The sequence below is a fragment of the Phodopus roborovskii genome, unplaced genomic scaffold (assembly GCF_943737965.1).
Source record: "Phodopus roborovskii unplaced genomic scaffold, PHOROB, whole genome shotgun sequence".
In the NCBI taxonomy this organism is placed as follows: domain Eukaryota; kingdom Metazoa; phylum Chordata; class Mammalia; order Rodentia; family Cricetidae; genus Phodopus; species Phodopus roborovskii.
Genome location: NW_026125546.1, coordinates 4192976 through 4216292, shown reverse-complemented (window position 1 = coordinate 4216292; position 23317 = coordinate 4192976). Strand labels below are relative to the sequence as shown.

The 23317-nt window shown below is 39.6% G+C and overlaps 1 protein-coding gene across 9 annotated transcripts in view; it reads left to right on the top strand.

Annotated features, from left to right (window-relative positions):
* The window catches only part of Ppp1r9a (protein phosphatase 1 regulatory subunit 9A), a 248459-nt gene that overhangs the window by 121747 nt on the left and 103395 nt on the right, over positions 1-23317 (top strand). For all 9 annotated transcript variants that reach the window (XM_051177142.1, XM_051177141.1, XM_051177140.1 and 6 more), the window contains exon 2: positions 19954-20086. In XM_051177142.1, the coding sequence (XP_051033099.1) occupies positions 19954-20086 (133 nt within the window). The remainder of the gene's footprint in view (positions 1-19953; positions 20087-23317) is intronic.

Genomic DNA, 23317 nt, shown 5'->3' with positions numbered 1-23317 from the left:
CACAGAGCTGAACATTATCTGAGACCATTCACTTAATTCCCCCATTTTTATAGTTGAGGAAAATGGGGACCTAAAAAAGGTCAACTTGCTTAAGATAATGCAGTGCAGATCTTCTGAGTCACCTTGTTGATATCTATTTATAACTAGCAATGCTAATGGGTTGCTTTTTTCATAGAAAATGGTTAAATTTTTCATTTACATTTTTGTAAGTGTAAAACATCAAAGTCTGAGGATATTTAACATCAGCATCCCAGCTACCTTATGGCAACTAACATTTTTCATATTTCTTTTCAGATGTTTTCCAAAACAGAAACCTTAACTCAGAGTTCTGACTATGACTTGCAGTCCCTGCTTTTTATGGGGAATGGTGTCTTGTGTTGCTTGTATGTTTATCTTGTATTCTCCTATAATTCTATAATTCCTTTAGAATACAAGATGACTAAATGTAAAGAATATCCTAATGTGTCTGGAATATTTGGTACTAACTTTGAATCCTGGTAAATTTGAATTTTTTTTTTTGCCCTGAATTTAAGAAACTAGATTAAGTATAGCAACTGCATTTCTTCTGTCTTCCTCCTGAGTGGGTCAGCTGGTGGTGACCATTCCAGGGTGTTGGGAAGAGAATGCATTGCTTAGCCAGTTTCTGGACAGTGCCGCAGAAGGGAATGGCTGGCGGCTGGTGTGGTCTTATGTTTCCATGTACTTGTAAAACTGTGCTTTCGTAGCCCAGAGGCTAACTTTAAAAATCACAGTATTTTTAAGTTTTAAATAAAGTTTTATTCTTCTGATTGATTAGTATGTTCCAGTCACCTATCACTGTAACTCAAGGGAATAATTTTTCTGTTTTCATATGATGAAAAAATTCTTCCACATAAACATGCATACAAAAAGCCATTGTGAACTAAGCCCAGAAAACTTCAACTGAAGCATGGTATTATTTTTTTGCTCAGCATGAACAGTAATTTTCCACTGAGCAGGCTTCAGCCAGATGTCTGCAAGGAATGCTGGGCTGACTTTCCTATATCATACTCTCAGAAATAAAATAAAAATGCTTTCAGACTAAGCTGCCTTGAATGGAAAGTCAGATCTTAGCCCTCTTTTGTTATTTAGAATCTAGCCTGTGGTCATTTGTTAATATTTAAGGTTAAACCCCAGTGATCCTTTCCTCGAGTTGCTGACAGCTTGACTGTAAGCATTCTCTAAACTAGTTGGCAAATATATGCTTATTATATTAAATATGGTGTGGTTTCATTCTGAAGTGAACGATTACAAAATATAAAGTCTTTTTGTTCCCAGTTCATTGGGCACATCATCATAAACATGAGTTTTCCTGGTGTAAGTTGGTTCTAGAAGCATTGCTAACATATAGATGAATTAATGTGAAATCCAGACAGTTTACTTTGGTAGTATATGCAAAGATTCAATGCCTGTTTCCCATTCAAGATTTTATTTTTGAATTGATTCTATCCTTTCCCTCTGTGTATGGGTCAGTTTTCTGTTAATACCCCCCCCTCTTTTTTTTTTTACTGGGTACTGAATCTTGTGCATGCTAAACTAGTTCTTCTACACTGACTTGCATACCTGCCCTATCTTGTTTTTATGGTTTGAGATAGGGTCTGCTATATAGACCAGGCTGTCTTCAAACTTGTGGGCCTTCTGCCTTGCCTCAGCCTCTGAAGTAGCTGGAATTACAAGCATGTGCCATTACTCCTAGCTCTGTTCAGGGATCTCTGTGTAGCTTTGTAGACCAGGCTGGCTTCAAGTTCACAGATTCCCACCTGCCTCTCTCTCTATATGTATACGTGTATGTATATAGATAGAGATATCGAGAGAGACATACACAGAGACTGGGCCTAGCATGGACTTTTAAACCTCAAGGCCTACCAACACACTTCTTCCAACAAGGTCCCATCTACTAATCCTAATCCTATCAAAGAGTTCAACTCCATGGTGACTAAGCATTCAAATGTGAGCCCATGAGGTCTTATTCTTATTCAAACCACTACATTCCACTCCCTGACCCCATAAGCTTGTAATCATATTCTAATGCAGGAATGGATTCAGTCCAACTTCAGGAGTAAGTCCCCATGATTTATCAGTCTTAATAACATTTGAAAGTCTGAAGTTCAGAGTCTGAAACCCATGGCATTCTCTTAAATGTAACCCCAGTAAAACCAAAATAAAAAGAGCAGATCACATACATCCAACACACAAGGGCACAGAGTATACATCACCATTCCAAAAGGTAGGAAAGGGAGCACAGTGAGGAAATAGTGGACCAATGCAAGACCAGAAACCATGAGGGCCAACTCGATATATGATTGACCTCCATGTCTATGTCAAAAACGCTCCTTAGATCTTCAACTCCTTTCAGCTTTGTTGACTGCAACACACTTCTTTCTCCTGGGCTGGTCCCACTCCTCAGCAAGTATCTCACGACTCTGACTCTGACATTTCTAACATTTTGGGGTTTCCAAGGCAATCCAGGCTTCTCCTTCCCATCTTCATTCAAAGGCTTCTCTGGGCCTTCATACAGGTTCACCTTTCTGGTGTCCTTGTCTTTAAAGCCAGAACCGCACTTCCAAAGCTGCCAAGTTCTGATGCTTGCTGGTGCTGGAACTTGGCCCCTCCTTCAATTATATTTGTATTAGCTTTCTGTTTTTGTTAGTCTCCTTTACTGCTTACACTTTCCTCTAATTCCTTTCCACAAGGTAGAAGCTTAGCTGGGGGGAGTCTGTCCCTGAGGTCACGGCTCCCGCCTGGAGCACAGGCCTTAGCTCCAGTACACCTCCTGTTGTTTCTTTTCTCCTCATACTGTATAGTCTGCATTTCTCTCTGTCCAGCCCGTTCCTTTTCATTATAAATGTATGTAAGAATGATTATTAAGCAGCATGGTAGTGAAGCATGCCGTTAATCCCAGCACGAGGGAAGCAGAGGCAGGGGGATCTCAGTGAGTTTGAGGCCAGCCTGGTCTACAGAGTGGGTTGCAGAGCAGCCAGGGCTACACAGAGAAACCCTGTCTTGAAAAACAAAACTAAAGAATGATTATTATTAACCACGTAGCAGGCGATTTTTAGGGCAAGGCATAAGGCAACCACATTCTTTGCCAAAACATCCCAAGAATGTCTCTAAACCATTTACTAATATTCTTCCCCTCTGGAACTTTTTGGGCTGGAATCCCCACAGTTCAGATCACCCTCTGCACTGTGTTCCATGCTCCTACTAGGATGGCCCATTAAGTCCTGCTTGAAGTTTTCAACTACTTTTCTAATATAAAGTCCCAAGGTCTTCTGTATTTCTCTAGAAACCAGCATGTCACAGCAATGCCCTGGCATCAACTTCTATTTTAGTCACTATTCTATTGCTGTGAAGACACCCCAATACCACCACAACTCTTATAAAAGGAAGCATTTAATTGAGGTTTGGTTACAGTTTCAGAGATTAGTTCATCATCATCATGGCATGGTGCTGGAGAAGTCCTTGATAGCTACATCCTGATCGGAGTGACACCCTGGGCCTGGCTTGGGTTTTTGTTAACCTAAAGACTATCACCAGGAACACATTGTTAATCTAAAGATTATCACCAGGGACATACTTCCTCCAACAAGACCACACCTCTTCATCCTTCTACTCCTAGCAAAGCATTCAAACGTGAGCCTGTGGGGGACCATTCTCATTTAAACCACAAGGATTACCAAATGTTAGGCAGTACAAAAGGCTAAATGCTTGATAATTGCTTACAGAGAGAGTAGATGAAGACAACAAATTGAGATCTGTATTTCAAAACTGACTTTTGTTTCTTCCATTGTGAAAGACAGGCAAAATTCTCTGCGTTCAGCTTTGCTCCTCTCTTCTTTGGCTATGTAAGGCCCTTCACCATGGGCAAAGGGGCATTTGAGTCTGGTTTTTCTTCAAATTGGTTTGAAGCTCATGCTGAGATCTCTTAAATTCTTTATGCCAGTCCCCCAGGCAGGGATGAGTGGCAACAGGTTTCCACAGACCTGAGCTATTGTACAATGGATTGTTTGTGTTTGGGGCTTAGGAGAAGACAGGCACTAGCAGGTGGAGTTTCTCGGGTTCTGACCACCATGTCTAGGGGATAAGACTGACATAGACTCCTGTGTTATAAGCAGTTAATCTGTCACAGTCGTAGGGCATTCAGCCATAAGTGACCCGTTATCACTCAGGGACAGATGCTGCATTCAAAGCTACAGGGGGAGCCAACCATTTTAATTAATCTACACATTTAAATTCGCTAACAACCACTGAAGTACTCCTAAATATTTTCCATCTTCCTGCTGGACACTTACGCATCACAACAAAATGTATTTAAGCATTTCAGGGTACAAGCTAGGAGTTCTAGTAGCCTGCCGTGTCTATGCAGTCACATGAACCTGAAGACGGCAAGAAATAGGCAGGAGTGTTACTGGCAGCAGCACAGTGACCCCTCAAAATTGAGCCTAGAGATATTTTCTGTGATTATCTAGAGGAGGTTCTAAAACTAATTCCTGAAGTGTGTGCCCCTGCTTTGGTGACGTGTGGACCCTGCGATGACACTGAAGACCATGCTTTAGGTCAACTTTACAAGGATACAGTCTTGCAAATGATGATGTCACCTATACATACTTACTGAATCATTTGGCTGCTGGTTACCGTGAGGGATTATCCTAAACTGAGCACGTGGGGACCTTGTATTTGGAAGTTGTTTTACTTTAAACATTTTCTTAAACTTAAGCAACTTTTTAATAATTTCAAATGTTTCCTATATCAACATGCAGTGTTTTAGTATCAGTGTTTTTGTGCATGAAGAATGTGTCTCATACTGAACTTTTCACTATTCTTCTGTTCAGAGTGATTTATATGGAAGGTGTCAGTGACACATAGGTCAGTGACAGTTCTCATTAACTGTTCATGGTGTGATGAGCAAAAGATGATAAGAACATGAATGAAAGTGCTTCATCCTCAAGCTTCTGACAATTATCTGAATGGACCCTGTGGATACATTGCATGTTTATGATGTATCATAATGTAACGTATGTATGAGAAAGACAAAGGCTTTACCAAATACTACCAGTACTACCAAGTACTACCAGGCTTTGCATATAAGGAGAAGTGAAAGGAAGTAATGTAGGTAAAACCGGATCTAGAGCCATTGAATGAATGTATGCCTTTCTGAGTGTTTGAACTTCAGTCTCCAGGTAATGGAGAGTTGTAGGGAGCTTCCTAAAACATCCTTCCCTCACCATTTCCATCAGAAAGTCACGTTTGGCCAACATATGTCATTTTAAAGTATGCAAGGAGGAGCTACTAAGTCACTTAAAATTGACTCTGTTCCCATCTCCCAGAGCTGTTTCCTAACCCCAAATAATAATAAAATTGACTCTGTTCCCATCTCCCAGAGCTGTTTCCTAACCCCAAATAATAATAAAATTGACTCTGTTCCCATCTCCCAGAGCTGTTTCCTAACCCCAAATAACATGATTGGAAACACAGTTCAGGACTGGCAGAATGCAGTGAGTTAAGTAACAAGATGTCTTAACTACTAGAGATCTGAACAGGCAGGGAATAGGGAATGGGGGAAGTTAGAATCTACCAGAATTACATGGATTTGTCTGTGGGAGAGTGTGATTGAAAAGAGGAAAACTTCTCTGCTCCCAAGTCCCTGTGGAGAGAAGGGTCCTGTAGTACTCAAGTTGATGGACCCAGAGCCCTGCCATTTTCCTTGGGGGGGGGGTTGAGTTTAAAATTCTCTCAAGGCATCAAGCTCCCCCACAAATGTGGACGTGCTGTCCAGAATCAGGAGCCAGAGTAGCAGTGATCTTTCATCCCTTTCTCTTTAACAGAGTATTGGCTTTTATTTTAACAAAGAAATTATCAGTAAATGTTGCTGAATTCTTTTGTGTGAACAGTGTTTCTGAGATCCTGAGACAACTGATTTAAAAAACAGTGGTTCTCCCAGTATTTACAAAGTCATCAGTTCCATTTCAAGATGTATGAGGTTAGAGTTAGTGCTATTCAAGGGTCAGTGATCCCCAGATTTGACCATTAATCCCATGATAATGGGTGTCTTGGCAGTTTTCTGTATAAACACACCAAGAATAATGTGACAGCATCGCCTTCCATATGTTTTGCTAAAGATCACTGATTGTCTTGTTTCCCTAAAAGCACTCCTGCCTGCAAATAAGGGAACCTTGAGACAGAGATGTAACTGTATATTGATGTTTGCAGTGACACCTAGAATCCACCAGTGTACTTGCCTGAGCTTCTAGGAAAAGTCAGAATGGAAGGGGCTGTTTATTTAAAAGGAAGTCTTGTGGGGCAGCATACTTTTGCATCATCACAGCTGCCCAGAGCAGGAAAGTTCCTGGCTCACCAGCTCAGCATCAGCACAGAGAGGTGACTTCTCCCCGTTGCCATCTGCGCTTCCGTTTCAGCCCACTCTGGTCGCCATGCCATGCCTGACCTCAGTTTGCAGGGTATGAAAATGAAACCTGTTTTGGTTATGACTTCTACTGAAATGAAAGTTTCCAGTGCTGCTGTGTAGACATCTCTGCTATGGTAGAAATGTTCCCTCCCACCTCTGAACATCTGGGCCGAAGGACAGCTTAGAAAGTCTTGTTCTTGTCTTTAACCTGGGGGTGGGGGGATTCTCTTTTGCAGAGACCAGCTGTGACCTGCAATGGCACAATGTCAGGTCGTTTACTGCTTTTGTCACTCGTGTGGCCCTCCTGCACCTGGCTAACCTTAAAGAGAGACTTTAGTTCCCAGGACCATACTTTGCTCATTGACTTTCTGAGATTGATGTTGTCTTTACCCTCTTGCTGCATTTCCTTTGCAGGAGTGGTGTGGCCACATTCCAGCCTTCCTTCTGTTATGTGAATGAGGGACAACAGCACCAGGGGCATTGTGATACCAAGAGTAGCCCAGCCTCCCAGAGAGTCCACCCAAAGGCAAGGATTCCAAAAATGCCTAGTTCACTCCTTTCCTTTGAGTGCTAGCACTGCTAATCCTTTTCATAAATGCTCACTCTTGCCAAGAAAAGTGTCATCAAGACTATGTCTACCATACTGTTCTCAGGAAGTCCTCGCTTGCTCACACCCCCGCCCACCTTCCCTGGAGGGACTCAGTCTTTGACCTTTGTGGTTCTCTCCTCTGGTTATAGTGTGGTTTGAGGTCACAGGCCATTCTCATACTTAGTACTGGGCACAGCCTCAGTCAGGGAGGGACACACACACACACACACACACACACACACACACACACACACGCACAGAGAGAGAGAGAGAGAAAGAGAGAGAGAGAATATGAAGGTTAATTATTTCTATATCAGTAGTTACCACTTACATCTCAGTAGTTTGAGATGCTTATGTTTAAATTTTTGAAATTCTTTTTGTGCCTTTAGTTTCTAATTTACAACCGTTTTATACTGGTATATAATATACATTTGTATATATGTGGGAATGAAACTGAAAAAAAATGAAATTATTTTAAATTACAATGGGTACTTTTTATACATGAATAAATACTCTGTTCTCTATCCTGTCCTTTTCAACTTTTCCCCTGGCACTCATGTCACAAGTTGTGTATGTTAGAGTTAGTACTTTCAAAGCTGTTTTCATAAAAAAACTTTATTGGCTTTGTTGTGGGATGAAGACTTGAAGTGCTTGTTTCAGTCAAAGTTGAGTCAAGGGAAGGAAACCAGTATTGGACATACCAGGAGATTTTTCCAAGTAATTGGCTTATACAATTAGAGTGGGCTATACAGGGATGTAGTCTACAGGAATGATCAGGAAGCTAGAACATCAGGGCGTAGATGCAGTTGCAATCACAGATCAGACTTTTGTCTCCAGGATACCCAAGCTTTCTGCTCTAGGCTTTTTCAACTGATTGAATCACCAAAAGATTACTAAAGGTAATCTTTTCTTTTCCTTAAAATTTATTATTTGTCAAATTTAATGTTATTTACAAAGTACCTTCTTATTGACATCTGGCATAGTATATGGATAAATAAAAAGGGGCAATAGCCTGGTCACATGGACACATCAAAAGGACCACCACAGCAATGAAATAGTCTGTTTTCATCCCTATTTGTCTGAGGATCACCTATCAGTAGTGTGTGTCACAATCCTTTCTTCCTTTGCACTGAAGTTAACCTTGTGGTCTTTACCTGCTTGTTGGCCCATTCATCAGCCTGCTGTTTTCTTTGTTATGATTAAATATCTGGGATTGGGTACTTTTATAAAGAATGTTTGTTAGGATCGTGAGTCTGAAGGTTCATGACTATGGCACCATTCTCAGCTTGGTTTTGGTGAAGGCCTTAAGTCAGGTGGCATCACAGGCAGGAGATACACCAGGTAAGATCTGGTTACCAGACACAATGTTACAGTCCTTTCCCAATGCAGCATCCTTGGGTGACCTAAGACACTCACTGGACTCTGCTTCTTGGAGGTTTTATATCCTTTCCTAGTCTTCCATCCTGGGGATCAAGCATCTAACATTTTAGCTGTAGATGATGAACTCAAATCACCATTTCAGATAAAAGTAGCTGATACTTCAGCCCTATTCATGGTTTGGTATTCCCTTCAGCTCTTGTTGGTCAACCTATCCTTTCTGGTAGTTCTATGAGTTCCTCATGTTAGGTATCCTTTTTTGCTTAATGCACACATTTTTTTTTTTCCGAGTGATCTACTTGAATGGGCTGTTTCATTTGGTTTTCAATCTAATCTTGGACCTGAGGTACCAAGTTTGTGGTTCTTAGCTCTCACTAAAGATGTGGAAATCCTTGGAAGCTTTATATGTCACTTCCTGAGAACCTCAGTGGGTGTGGCTGGTACCCACTTTCCTTGTCTAACCTACACACAGTGCTTTCTTCCCTCTGCTTTCCTGTTTGGATGAGTTCAGAACAGCCTCTCTCTGTGGGTTGTTAGAACCACCTGCTGGCACTTACAATGGAAGGAGCAGCCAGAGCCAACTGCTATGACAAATGCTGGACCAGAACTGCTCTACCAGATTGCACTAATGCATCTGTTGGAAGGTACTCACTTCTGGGAATGACCAGTTAGTTATCGCTCTTAAAAAGCTGCCCCCCCCCACCTCAGCTGAGGTACCATTTGGGACAATTAGTCTTTTTTTTCTGGATGAGGACATATGTCCATTGGGAACTGTACCAAGGCCACAAATTTACTTCATACTGGCTACTATTAGTCAGCTTGCAAAGCATATGTCTCTGATTTAGAATAAAAGGCCAATGAGCTGAAATAGAACATTGCTAATTTCTCATGGAAATGTTTAATTGTTTATAATAAATTTGAAAAATACTTGGAAAACATGACCAGTAGCAGATTACTCTGAGTTCTCTGTTAAACTGTCCTCTAGGGGGAATAAAAACTCATGAATTTGGACTTGTCCTAGAATTTCATAAATTTGAAATGATCTGAGATTTTACTATTTGTTCACTACATTTGTAAGAATTAAAAAAATATCTTCTAGTACCTTAACAACATATATTTGAAGATAATGGTATTGGCTCTACTGAATTCTGATTTCTTATAAATAAGAGAAACTGGACCTTATGATTATTTTTATTTCATTGGAAATTTCTAGGCCAGCAAGATGGCTCATGACAAGTGGCTGCCTTGCTGAGTAAGCTCAATGTCCAGAGGCCACATAACGATGAAGGGTGAGCACTGACTCCTCTGACCTCCACATGCATGCCAGCACACAGGCATCACCACACACAATTATAATAATAGCATATTTTAATGAAATAGTTACTGCTTTTGAGACTATGCAGCTCTATCTGATCTGAAACTCAATATGCAAACCAGGCTGACTTGAAACTCACAGAACTTCACTGCCTCTGTTTCCCAAGTGCTGGTATTAAAGGTGTGTGCCACCATGCCTGGCAATAATCAATTTTTAAAAAGAAATTGTTACATATGTGCTCTTAAGAATAGCACTTATTTTTATAAATATGTAGAATTTGTTTGTGCATACATATATACATAAAAGATTTAACTTTATCAATACATATTGGCTTTTTGGAGTCACTATGACTATGTGGAATTTTAAAGTGTTTATATCCTCTATATTTTATTTTTAATGATCTCTGTGAATAATGCAGTCAGTGCCATCACCAATCCAGAGATGGATGCTTGACTTTGTCATCAGTTCTTTCTGCGAGTGCATTTCTATGAATATATTGAGAGAAATGACAACTTTCATCATTTCAAATAATATAAGAATAATATTATCAAGGTATATATTAAGAAGATTCAGCAATATAAATTCTTTTTTACTTTCCAATATCTCCACTAAATCTGAACACCACCCTGCTCATTCTTGCTGTATGTAGCTTTTAGATAAGAACTGATCCTAGAAACTGTTCTCTGTGATGTGTAAGGGAAGGGCTACATGGCAAGAGGGTCATGTGGCAGGTGCATTCAATGCCAGGACTGTTGCCATTTCCAAATGCCATGGTCATGCTAGGGAGAAGGACTGGAAGTGCCTTGGTCCCTCTTGTGACCCCTTCCTAGCCACTAGGCTTTTGGAATCGATCTGACAAAGCAGAATAATAGACAGGCACACGTCCTAATGATTAGCACACTTGAGAGCTCTGTCGGTTTTGGTCTCAATCCTCACCATTTGCCTTTAATAAGGTCAGTAATTTGGGTAATGACATCTGTCTCTTGACTCCAGTTTCTGTGTTTAAACAAAGACCACATCTTTGCAGTTATGCTGTGTGAGCAGGTGCTTCTTTTACATGATGGACTAGCTAAGACGTGTTCATTGATACTACTGAATAACATGGTTAGTCTTTACTCATGCTGTCTGCCCATTGTAAGCCTTTGTATCAGTGTGGTTGCTCATGTACTTAACAGTTTCAGAAGGCCCACTTTTGTTGTGCTTATTTCTCAGATGGTAGCAATTTTAGAGTCTACAGATCACTCCATAAAGACTACCACTCACATGCGTAATTAGCAAGAACTTTTATTTCTCGAGACAAAATTTCTGCCTACAGGGGCCAGTCATTTGGATAAAATGGCAATTTTGCAAGCTACTTTTAAGCACAGCTAGGGGTATTCCAGCATGGAGGGATCAGACCTTTGGACTGATGGGTGAATTCAAACCTATAGGCAATGAATTGACAGGGGATTGGCTGGGAGCTGGGCACTTTCCAGCTTCAGGTTTGGATGCCTATCTCTGGCCATCATAAGGTGGTGGAGCACCTTCCCATTGACTGGTCCCAGGCTGTGGTTATCCTTGAGAGGGCCAGCTCAGCCTAGGAAATGAAAACTGAGTCCTGGTCTTTCGGACTTGGTCCCTGTCATGAGGTCAGTTCTGCTGTAAGAGAGGATGGCTGTTTGAGCATCATAGGAAGCCAGCTGTGTTGGGAGGTCTTGTCTTTGCAATAAAATACCTTAGATGGGGAATGGCATAGATTGTTTTTCTTTTTTCCCTTCAGCGCCTAGTTGCCAGTAGTGCTTACATAGCTTTACCCCAATTTGAGAAAGTTGGTGACATAATACCCTGTTGTACCCATGAGAAGGATTAGAAATATTGCATAGCGTACTAATGTCTTCATAGATAGACTAATTTACTTTGGTTCAACGTGACAGGTAGGTTATAAAAGTGGGCTTAGTGTGAATGTGAACAAAAATAAATTGACTCTAAGGGCCAAGGGGAAGAATTGAGCCTGGATAGCCTGGTACTTTTCACTGAGTAGCCCAGGGTGTCCTTAAACTCATGGCAATCTTCTTGCCTTAGCCTGTAGAGTCCTGAGATTATAGATAAGAGCCACCATCCTCAGCTTGACTTCTTACCTTCAATTTCAGATGATGCTTTTTTTTTTTCTTCCACATTATGCTTTAGATTCCTCCCCATTTCCACGTTACCACTGAGTCAAGAGATTGAGTCTGTATGTTGATTTGTGTATATGAAGGAAACCATTCATATGGTCAACAATGCCAAATTGGAGGCTCTCTTACATATCTCCCTGTGCTAAATTATACTGTGGTAATTATCTGTTATCCAAATGGGAATATCTCCATGCTGTCCTCTTGAACCTTTCTTAACTGAACAGGGTAATAAAGTTTTGGCTTTGCATTTGACTGTTTGCTAAACCATGTAGGAGTGAAGAGTTGACAAAATTAGTAGTGTGAAATGTTAATAGCAAGAATATGCAAAAAGCATAGTGAGTTCAGCTAGAATAGATGGTCAAGTGTACCCAAGTGGTTCATCTGTCTAACAGAGTGGCATGTTTATGAGGGAATGTTGAAAAGAAAAAACTTACCAGCAGCTGTAGCTGTGAAAGAGGACTTGGCCTTAGAGTGGTATACAGTGACTAGGAAGGATGGCAGGAGTCGGAGGTCTCAAGGATACACAGGGAAATGGCCCACAGAATCAACTCCTGGCTCATAGGGGCTCACAGAGACTGGACCAACAACCAGGGAGACTGTATGGCTCTGACCTAGGTTCTCTGCATAGGTGTAATGGTTGTGTAGGGGCTGCCTGACTCTTTCGCCTGCTTTCAGAAATCTTTTCCCCCTATTGGGTTGCCTTGCCCAGCCTTAAGACTAAAGGATGTGTCTAGTCTTACTGCAACATGATGTGCCATGTTTGGTTGATATCCCTGGGAGGCCTGCCCTTTTCTGAAGGGAAGTGGACCCAGGTTGGAGGTTGGGAGTTGGGACATGGAGGAGAGGAAGGTGGGAAGCCGCAGTTGGGTTGTAATATATGAGAAAAGAATAAAACAAACAGGAGTTGAGAACTGGTTCTAGACCCCAGCAACCTGACTATTGGAACTGATCTCTTCTATGCATAAGGTCTTGAGAACTGGCCACACTGCAAGGCTGGCGGCCCAGGTTCATGACCTGATACATTTCATACTCCAGAAAAATGGAGACTCCCACACAGTATGGAATACTCTATCAGGAGGCTCTGAGTACACTGTAGGAAAACTTCAGTCCTATTTCTGCATGCTTTGAAGAAAAGTGCACTCCTCTGGCCCCTAAAGTCCATGCAAGCCAGAGAATATTCCATTTGAAGGGCTTTGTGACACCAATTTTTAGGAGTCAGTTTAGAAAATTAATAATTGCCAGTGTTGGGCAAATTTTATGCTATGTGTTTCTAGGAAGGCAGGTCCCCTGCCCCCAGATGATATTAACATGTCATTAGTAGGCTAAAGCGGTGCACACTTCATAATGTACTGGGGCCTTGTGGGTAAATTGAGGCTCTTTAAAGGAAGAGGAATTCTGTCACAGATGGCCTTTGGACTTCACCCACATCACCATCTCTCCTATCTCCAGCCTGCTTCCTACCATGTTGGTTTTGTATTTTGGACTGTAGAATCCACTTTAACATAAATCAAATCAATTACGATATTTATCATAGATGCTGAATTTATATGTACATATCCATTGTTTATGTTTGTTTGGAGAACAATGGTAAATAACAGGGTTTTTTGTTGTTGTTGTCTTTGGACCTACCATGTTTTCGGCCTCCTGTTATGTGAAACTGGGACATTTTTGTCTGTTTTATTGTTTTTGTTTCTTCCATTTAGTAACCCACACTAGACTTAAAATTTGTGAAGCATACCTGCTTCTGATTTTGAATTTTAAATTTGAAAAATGAATATTGTTTTTATACATCTGCCCTACTGCATCAGTTTTTAGAGTTAATCACTCATGTAAATTTGCTAAAGAGTCAAAGAGAATTTGTATAGTTTTATAGGACCTGAAATTTCTTTCAAATTATGTAAGTATATGTAACATACTGTCTACCATGGATCTGGCTAATGTTGGGAGCTGTTAGCCTTCCAGGTTCCCTAGTCACAAGGCCACAAGCTAAGATTAACTAGCATTCATTTGAAAGATCCTAATTAGAAGTCTGCACTCCAAAGATAAGTATTTTAAATCTATTAAGACAGCTTACTAAATGAGGCAAGTTACAGATGGTTAAATGAGTGGTAAATTTGTAAATTGGCGTAAAAACATCTTAAGTAAAGGGACTCATAGCAGGTGAGGCCAATATGTTTCTAGCTCTTGGACTGATGCCTGGCCGGAGTCTTCTCCTTGGTCCTGTGCTCTGCCATGTTAGAGCCTTGACTGATGCAAATAAGAGTCCAGACACATCCTATTGAAGAACAGTACAGCGGGTTTATGAAAACCTATTGCACAAATTACTTTTCAAAATGGCTTAAGCACAGAAAGTGGGGCTTTGCTGGATTTATGAGATAGGCTTATATGTCTTTTATACCTTCTGGCTCAGAATGTTTCTACATGTAGGAGAAGTTAGTTGGGGTTTTCTTACATTGTAAAGCAGTGCAAGCTTATGTAGGGGGGAATTGAACCCACCTCCTTAGCATCTCCATGGACTGCTAATGTTGAATCCAGCACTGAAAATTATGACCTCCAGCCTGGCTTGCTTCCTTTTGCAGCACAAACCTTCCACATCCCCTGTTCTTAATGATTGGCCTCATTTCTGGATAAGGAAAGAGATATTTGAGATTGTACAGTGCTCCCCAATGACTAGGAGCCCCCTTCAGAATGGTTTACCACCATTCTGTGGAGACCATTGTCCGTAGTTTGTTGTTAGTTGCCAATTAGAGCCTCTCTAATCAAGTCACTGAAATCCCAGGAGGATGAGCCATGGTTTGGCTAAGAAAGCTCATGATGAATGGAGTCCATTTGCGGGAGTGTGGGAGTGCCTGGCTGGTCCCCAGCAGTACTCTGCAGAGCTATCTTCTGGAACTCAGCATGCTAGGTCCTGGGACAGTTTCCATCTTTGATCTGTCAGGAAGATTAAGCAGAACCCAGCCTGCAGCTGCAGCTGAGACCCGTGGAAGCATCCTTGAAGATGCCTTCCAGTTGTATTTATGGGGATTGTGGGATTTATTTTGACCTGCTTTTACTTCACAAGGAAGTAAAAGAAACATATTACTTAACATTGAAAAAAGCTTTGCTGTTTTGGAAAAGTGTTGTTCAAAGTATTGAACATGAAAATAAGATGATTTAAGTTGGAAATTTATTTTCATCTCATTCAGTTTTCACAGACTGGGGTTGCTGGTTCAGAAGTGCCCTTGCTTAGTATCATTGCAAACTTGTTAATTCTGAAAGCCTCACTGCTGGGAAGCTGAGATGAGGTCATGTTTTGTTTGCTTTGATCAAGGAATAGAATATTGCTTTTTGGCACTGAATCAAGAAGCCTTAAATTTAAACATCCTTTTGTTTGCTTTTCTCAGTGAAATAACACAGGAACAATGTGAAGGTGACTGAACTAAATATATGTATCTTGATGCTGTTGACTCTGGGGACCCCGGATAGTTCTATAGAAAGGGGAAAGGCGGGGCCGTAATGTCATGATGGTGCAGGAATTTCCGATTATTTGATTGTTATCCCTGTTTTTGCAGAGTAAGATAAGCATAAATAGTACAACTATAACAAGAAAATTGAAAGAATCAAGACAATGTAGATGGAAGGGGAAATATTTATCTAACACAATCTTCCTTCACCTCTCAGGGTCTTCCTGTCCCAGACAAAATAGAAATTGTGACAAGCAATGACCTGTTAGATAATGACAGTTCATTGTTCCAGACACAAGAAGGAATATTCACAGTCTAGTTTGTATTCTAATGTTAAATTAGCTATGTGAAGTTTTACTTAAAGGGTATTAAGGGCAATAGTAGATGAAATATTAAAAACTCCTTTTAAAGTGAGTTGTGTCTAGAGAAATACTGTCATGAGTACTGCCTTAGTAAAGTGCCTCTGTCCATGTTGAACCAAATGAAATTTCATGGATTATCTCAACTTATTTTTATAACACTCTGGGGTGATGGTATCATCATCATCATCATCATCATCATCATCATCATTTCATCTATAAGAAGGCCTAGCCTTGCCTCATGACTGGCAAAAACTACATAACTGAACTAAAATTAATTCAGGGCCACTATGGTATCGTGGTAATTGGGAATACCAGTGTCTGCAATTATTTCTTCTGACTTAATGATATCTGTGTGGTAGAGTCTTCCATGCCATTAGAGGTACAGGCCTCTTCAGTCACTTACTTACCTATCTGAGTATGTCACTGTCTGCTAGGCCGTTTTCTCCGTTGGTGAACAGTCAGGTATTTCCATGCTTAGGAATAGTGCTCCAATGAACTTCCTTGTACATCTTTGTCCACACTTTAAATATTTCCATGAATCTTTGGATATAGCATTAGCGCAATGTTGCTTTATGTTTTCAGATTATTTGTGTGTATGTGTGTGTGTGTGTGTGTGTGTGTGTGTGTGTGAGAGAGAGAGAGAGAGAGAGAGAGAGAGAGAGAGAGAGAGAGAGAGGAGAGAGAGAGAATTGGAGATCAAATCCAGGACTTCTTACATTTTAGGTGAACATTCTATCTATCACTGAGCTGTACCCAATTTGTTTATTTGGGTTTATTTTAATACTAGTATAATCTTAAATAGCACCCTCTATGTAGTTCAGGTTGCCTTAGAACTCTTGGCCAGTCCTCCTGCCTTAGCTTCCTAAGTTCTGGATTTCAGGAGTAAGCTATCACACTCAACTTGAGATATCTATTCTTCCTTCCATATAGTTAGCAAAAGAATATTGTTGCACTTCCCCATAATTCCCCATAATTCTTATGGTAGAATACATGAGGCCTCCTGGCTATAACTTATATTTGCTTAATTTTTGAAGAAGGCTATTGCCATTGAGTTTTCAGTTAATTACAGTTCTTTGAGTTGAGAAAGCCTTTTATAGACTTTATCACAATATTTTACTTTAATCCCTGATACTTTAATTATGACTTTGTTATGTCATTATGTCATCTCATTATGAGGGAGATTATTTTTTCCCTTTGTTTTATCACACAGTTCTACTATGTAATCCTAACATGGCCTTGTACAGAGTTGCTCCTGCCTCAGGCTGAGAGTGCTGGGACTACAGACAGTGTCACCTTTTCAAGCTTTTTAATTTTTATTAATGCAGTGTTTTAGTATTGAGCCAAGTGTCTCATATTTGCTAGGCAAGGTTTTGACCACTATACCTGCAGCTTCTCAGCAGATGGCTTTTACTTTACCTGTTAGTTTTCTTTAAGACTTGTAGGAACTGTAAACTTCTCTGTGGCCTGATAGTTGGATGTCATCCTGTTTTGCTTCCAGCATTATTACAGTATATACGGTCATTCTTCTGTATCTGCACGTTTGACATCAACTCAGTGACAGCACATTGAAAATATCCAGAAAAGTGCACTGAAACTGTGGATTTCCCTGGTCATTATTATGTACTGATGCAGCATACCAACAATATATAAAAGCCTTTTACATTTTATTGGGTTATAAGTAGTCTAGACATTGTTTAAAGAATGTGTGACGATATGTGTAGACTGTATACATTACTAAGCAATTTTATATGATGCTCTTGTTTGTACACCTACAGATTTCATGCCCAGTGGGAGGTGGTTGAAGTAAACACCCACTAATGCCGGAGATAGGTGGCTATTTAACTTTTCTTAGTCAATTTGAATTCTATTTTTGTCAGTGATATGAACTTCTGATATTTAGGTGGAGATCCAACTCTTTCTATATTATTAAACACACCACTATAACTAGTTTGAGTAGAACAGGGGTGAATATAAATTGCTACTATATCTAGGACCAAACTGCATTTCTTTAATTAATGAAGTTTGGATGTAAGTTTTTTTTTTATCATGATTATGTTTTTTCAGCTTATTAATTTCCAAACACATGGGTGAGATTTTTGACATTAATTGCCCTGGATTTGCAAATGACTGTAAACTGACATTTACAGTAAATTGGGAGCAATGGTAGCCTTTATGTTATTAAAGATTTTAGTTTAGGAAAATAATATGGGATTATGTGTAGAGCTCCCTATGTTTTATAGAGAAGGAAATCCTTCAACTTTGTAAGTAGTTATAGGTTTTCATTTTTTTATGTTTTCAAAATGTTTTGTATGATAAACTTTAAATATTAACCTTGCACTACTGAGCTCATTAGTTTTAGTTGATTGTTGACTTTCACGCCTTTTCCAAGTCAATACTAGTTAATCTATAATAATCAATTCTGACTTTTCCCTTTCGACTATTTATAACTTTCTTTGTCTGCATGCCCTCAGACCATGAGTGACTTAACAATGAAAAGAGCCTTACAGTGTCTAGCACAATAGCTAGCACTGAGTTGCTGTGTTAAAATTTGTTTGACTGAGTAAATGCTAATAAGTGACTACCAAAAGCTGAAGGTGGAAGGTAAAAAGAGCTGAGAGAAAGTCACGAATTTTATCATCTGATAAGGGCACAGGAAGCATGTTTTCTGTAAAAATAAGTAAATGCATAAAACATACGTTTTAATGCAATGCCTACCATGGGGGAGAGGAAGGGGGACTACAGGAAGCATGAGATCAAAACATGGAGAGCAAGGGGAGGACTGCTCAAAACAAGTCTACTCAGGTGCTCAGCTTCCAAAGACGCGACTGTGAGAGTGGACGCTGTGTCTGTACTCTTGGTTTACCCCAAATAAAAGAATTGCAAATATCCCAGTAATGCACTTCAAATCTTACCCAGAGTAACAGGGTCAGTTGGGGAGGCAATAGATACATTTCCTTCATTGTTTATCTTCATTCAGTCTTCTTTCTGTTTCTATTACAGCTTTTAATATATTTTAAAAAACTTTTTACTTCCAGATTTTAAGAGTTTGAGGGGAGATTTGCAGAGCCTTTTCAGATGTAATTTAACTGCTTAATAAATTTTAATTTGAATTGGTAATGACAGCTTTTATTCTATATATTGATTGCACTTAGTAATAGGTACATTTCTTTCCTTCAAAGACTCTTCAGTGTACTGAGTTGATAACTATGTTAGTTCATTTACAAAAAGCACATTTATTATGGTACTGTCTGAGGGCCACACATAGTCTTTTGAATGACTTAAGTTAGAAAAATACTGTCAGTATCTTAGTTTTACAGCCTTTGAGCAATATGTTGATAGCTATTTCCTAGAAAGAGCCAATGAAAAGTTAATTTAAATCTATATACAAGTAAAATGACAGAAGACAGATGAGAGCAGTTTTGAATGGAAATCAATTTCAGTTATTCTGTGATTATGATGTAGTTATAGCATCAATACATTACACTGGTGAGGCTAGTATAGTCCATATCATAGGACAGCTACAGCTAGGGAATTTGGCAAGATAGCTTTGATGTGCCTTACTCTACTTTGACCAGGAAATAGATCTTGGCACTGGTTACTGTACTCTGAATAAATAAAGGCTGATGAATATTACTAGTTACACAAAGCAGTCTATGACTATTTTTTTTTTCTACTAAATTATTGAAATTGACAAAGTGACTCAGACATTTTTAATTTAGTAAATTACTTTTATTTTCATTCAGTTTTCCTTTTATCTTTTTTTAACATCTCGATTATTTTTAAATATCAAATGGTTGTTAGGAAAAAATGCATCATAGGTTGGGGTGATGGCTCACTATGTAAGAGAACTTGCTGAGAAATCATAAGGACCTGAGTTTAAATCCTCAGAAACCTCAAATCCTCAGAAACCATATAAAAAGGCAAGCATGGAAACATGCATCTGTAATCCCAGCAGTGTAGGTGGGCAGAAAGAGGAGGACTGGGAGGCTTGCAGACTGCCAACCTAGGTCCAGTTTCAGTGAGATACCCTGTTTCAAGGAAATAAGGAGAGCAATGGAGCAGAACATCTATCCAGTGTCATCCTCCAGACTCTCTGTGGGCAGCATACACAGACACTCGCAGCACACATACCACACTCATATTCATACATATTCGTGAACACATACATAAAAAATTAAAAGAAACAAAGAAGAAATGCATCATGGTAGTATTTTGCATTACGATAAGTAGTTTGCGAAACTGGATGGCATCATTTCTGTATCATCATTTGCTCTTGGCCTTTTACTATAGGTTTTCAACACATACTCCAATGAAGACTATGACAGGAGAAATGATGAAGTAGACCCTGTGGCCGCATCTGCTGAGTATGAACTTGAGAAGCGAGTAGAAAAGCTGGAACTTTTCCCGGTGGAGCTGGAGAAAGGTACAGCAGGGTTCCAGGTCCTGCATCTTCATGGTCTGTGCCAGTAACGTGGAGTGGCTCGTCCAGAGTGTATCTTGTTCCTAAGAACTGAATAAAGTTGTATCTCTCCCTGAACTTTACCACAGTTCACAAAGAGCTGTTGTTAATTTTGAGTGGATCATTTATTAAATGACTCCCTCATCTCACCAGCTCCCAGACAACCCAGTTGCTTTATCTGGCTGCGATGGTGTTCCAGATAGCAGGTGTGCTGGCTAGTTTTATGTCAACTTGACACAAGCAGGGTCACTGGAGATTAGGGAGTGTCAGTTGAGAAAACGCCTCAATAAAATGGGCTATAAGCAGGCCTTTATTTAATTAATCAATAAGTGGTATGGGAGGGCCCAGTCATTGTGGATGGTGCCATCCCTGGGCTGCTGGTCCTAGGTTCTGTAAGAAAGCAGCCTTGAGGAGCAAGCCAGTAAACAGCACTCCTTCATGGCCTCTGCTCCAGCTCCTGCCTCCAGGTTCCTGCCCTGCTTGAGTTCCTGTCCTGACTTCCTTTGATGATCAACAGCAGTATGGAAGTGTAAGCCTAATAAAACCTTTCCTCTCAAAGTGATTTTGGTCATGGTGCTTTGCCATAGCAATACTAACCCAAAGTAAGACAAACTGGTACCAGGATCATAGTGTATTGCTGTGACAGACCTAACCATTTATTTTTTTTTTTTGTGTGTGTGTGTGTGTGTGTGTGTATGTGGAGGGTGTTGCGGTCTGGACTTTCACAGCAGTATGTCTTAGGGAGTCTTAGGGAGTATAGAAACAATGATAACACCTCTTTTTTCTTCTTTTTTTAAGGATGTAAGAACAAAAGCAAACTTATTTCTGGTATTATTACTATGTGACTTTCACCAGAATGTCTTTGAAACTATGAAATGTCACTGACATCTATCATCAAAAAAGCATAAAATTTAAGAACTAAAACATACTCAGCAGAAATAGCTACTTAGTCCTAGACCCAAGCTAGGAGGATTTTTTTCCATGGAAACAAGGAGGGTGGGCAACCTGTCCTAGGACAAAAGAAAAAAATAGCCTCTGAGGTTGGTAACTGATTATGAACGGCTGAACAGACAAAGTACATGGTATTAGAAGACATCTTAGTTTACCACTGCTTTTACATTCAATCAGTTGCCTGAATAAAAGAGCATTAATAACAGTGACTTAGATATACTAAAGTAGAAGTTACTGTTAATGAGCCAGGAATTTTGTAGTTTTAAATTTGATTTTCCTTATACTCTTATACTTGCACACCCTTAGTGGTGGCATAAAGTGTGACACTAAATCTTCCTTTGTGCTTTTCTTTTGGTCTCTGTGTTTATACATTAATTAAAATTATAAAATCGTATGCAAAGGACCAAAACCAGCACATTCTCCTGGTCTGGCAGCAATGGAAGACGCAGTGCTGAGGGGAGATAGAGCCATTATCTCCAGACTCTTTCAGTCTGTAGTCAAGTTCCCTTTGAAAGCTCCAAGTCCTTTTTAAAACTGAGAAGCACAAGCCTGCTGTAGCACACTTCCTGTCATCCCAGCGCACAGGTGACAGAGGCATCTGAAGTTCAAATCCAGCATAGGCTGTTGAGTAGAATCATGTTCAGAACAGCACAAGGCAAATGACAGGCCAGGGAGAAGCTATAAACACAAATATACTTGACACAAAAAGAGAAAATGTTAAAATGAATAGTGCAATGTTTTTCATTGACTAGATCCAACCCTTGCCAATTTCAACTAATGGCAAATAGCAATATAAAATAAATATATGCAAATGAACAGCATGAGGGTTGTTGGGCAATGAATTTCTCTGGCACAGATGATGAGTACCTAGAAATGACTTGTTATTTTCTAACAATATGAATCATCCAAATCAATGGAACATATTGGTGAGTTGCCACGACAGCAATTGGAATGATGTCTATTATATAAAACATGGAAACATTTCATTAGAATGGCATCTACAGGTAAAACAGGGAAGTACTTCAGAGCCAGATGGCTCCATGGCACATAAAAAACACCCAAAACCAGTGTTGCTTAGACCCTTTGGTATCTGATAAAATGAAGGAAAACTGACACATGCCATCAAAAATCCTGGAAGACTTTTTACCCAAGAGTAACATACTATTAAGAAATGAAGACTATAGTACCAACTCCAAGTTTCAGAATTGTAACTGAAATAAAATATCAAGCATGGAAATACCTGAATACATTAGAGAAAATGCATTTTTAGATATGAGATAACAGGTAGTCCTTATCAGTAAAGTTAACTCCATAAAAATACAGAAAGATATTTGTGAAAATTTAGATTTAAAAACTATATAAATTGGCATGTAATGGGTATTGTCTATGAATTTTGCCAAGTGGAGATCACAAAAGCAATGGAGAATTCTATCTTTAAGTTCAGGAAGCATGGAAAATGCTTCAACTCAAGCCAGAGGACAAACTTGCAGTGCCGTTTAATGAAATGACCAGTATAAAGAACAAAAGATGAAGTTTGCCAAGCATCCCTTTTGCTAATACATCCATATTCGTATCTGGTGAGTAAGGCTTCTTTGACTGACACACAACACCCGAGATAACAGCTTACAGGCAGCTGATTTTAGTCTGTACCTTCAGTCCATGGCTGTTGGCCATTGCTTTTGAGCCTGTGGGGAAGCAGTAGAGTGGACTGTGGGACAGAAGCTGCTCCCCTCTTGACAGCCAAGAAGCAGGAAAGAGGGAGACCAGTGGTTGAGTCATGTATTCCCTTTAAGTTCTCTGTTTAGGCCCTGCCTCCTAAGGGCCTGCCATCTCTCAGCCAGGCTGAGGACCAAGTCTTTATGACACATGGGTCTTTAAGGGGACATACAGCTGAACCATTGCAGTATCTGTATCTATTTTTGAGATATAATTCAATTTTTAAAATATTAGAGGTGGTAACATAATTTATGAAGGAAGAGGTCTGCCTCAAGATCCATTAGAAATTAATAGTTTTTTCATTATTCATTCTCACAACTGAAGAGTAAAATGGGAAAATATTTCATTTGTAATTAGCAAAATATTGATTATATTTATTATGTAAAATATAATATTTATATTTTTAATCTACAGAAAAGTCAAGTGTTTTCTTTTTTAGGTATGGTGACTCATTTCTGTAATCTCAGCACATATAAAGCTAAGGAAAGAAGGTTGCCATAAGTTCAAGGCCAGCTAAGTACTTAATAG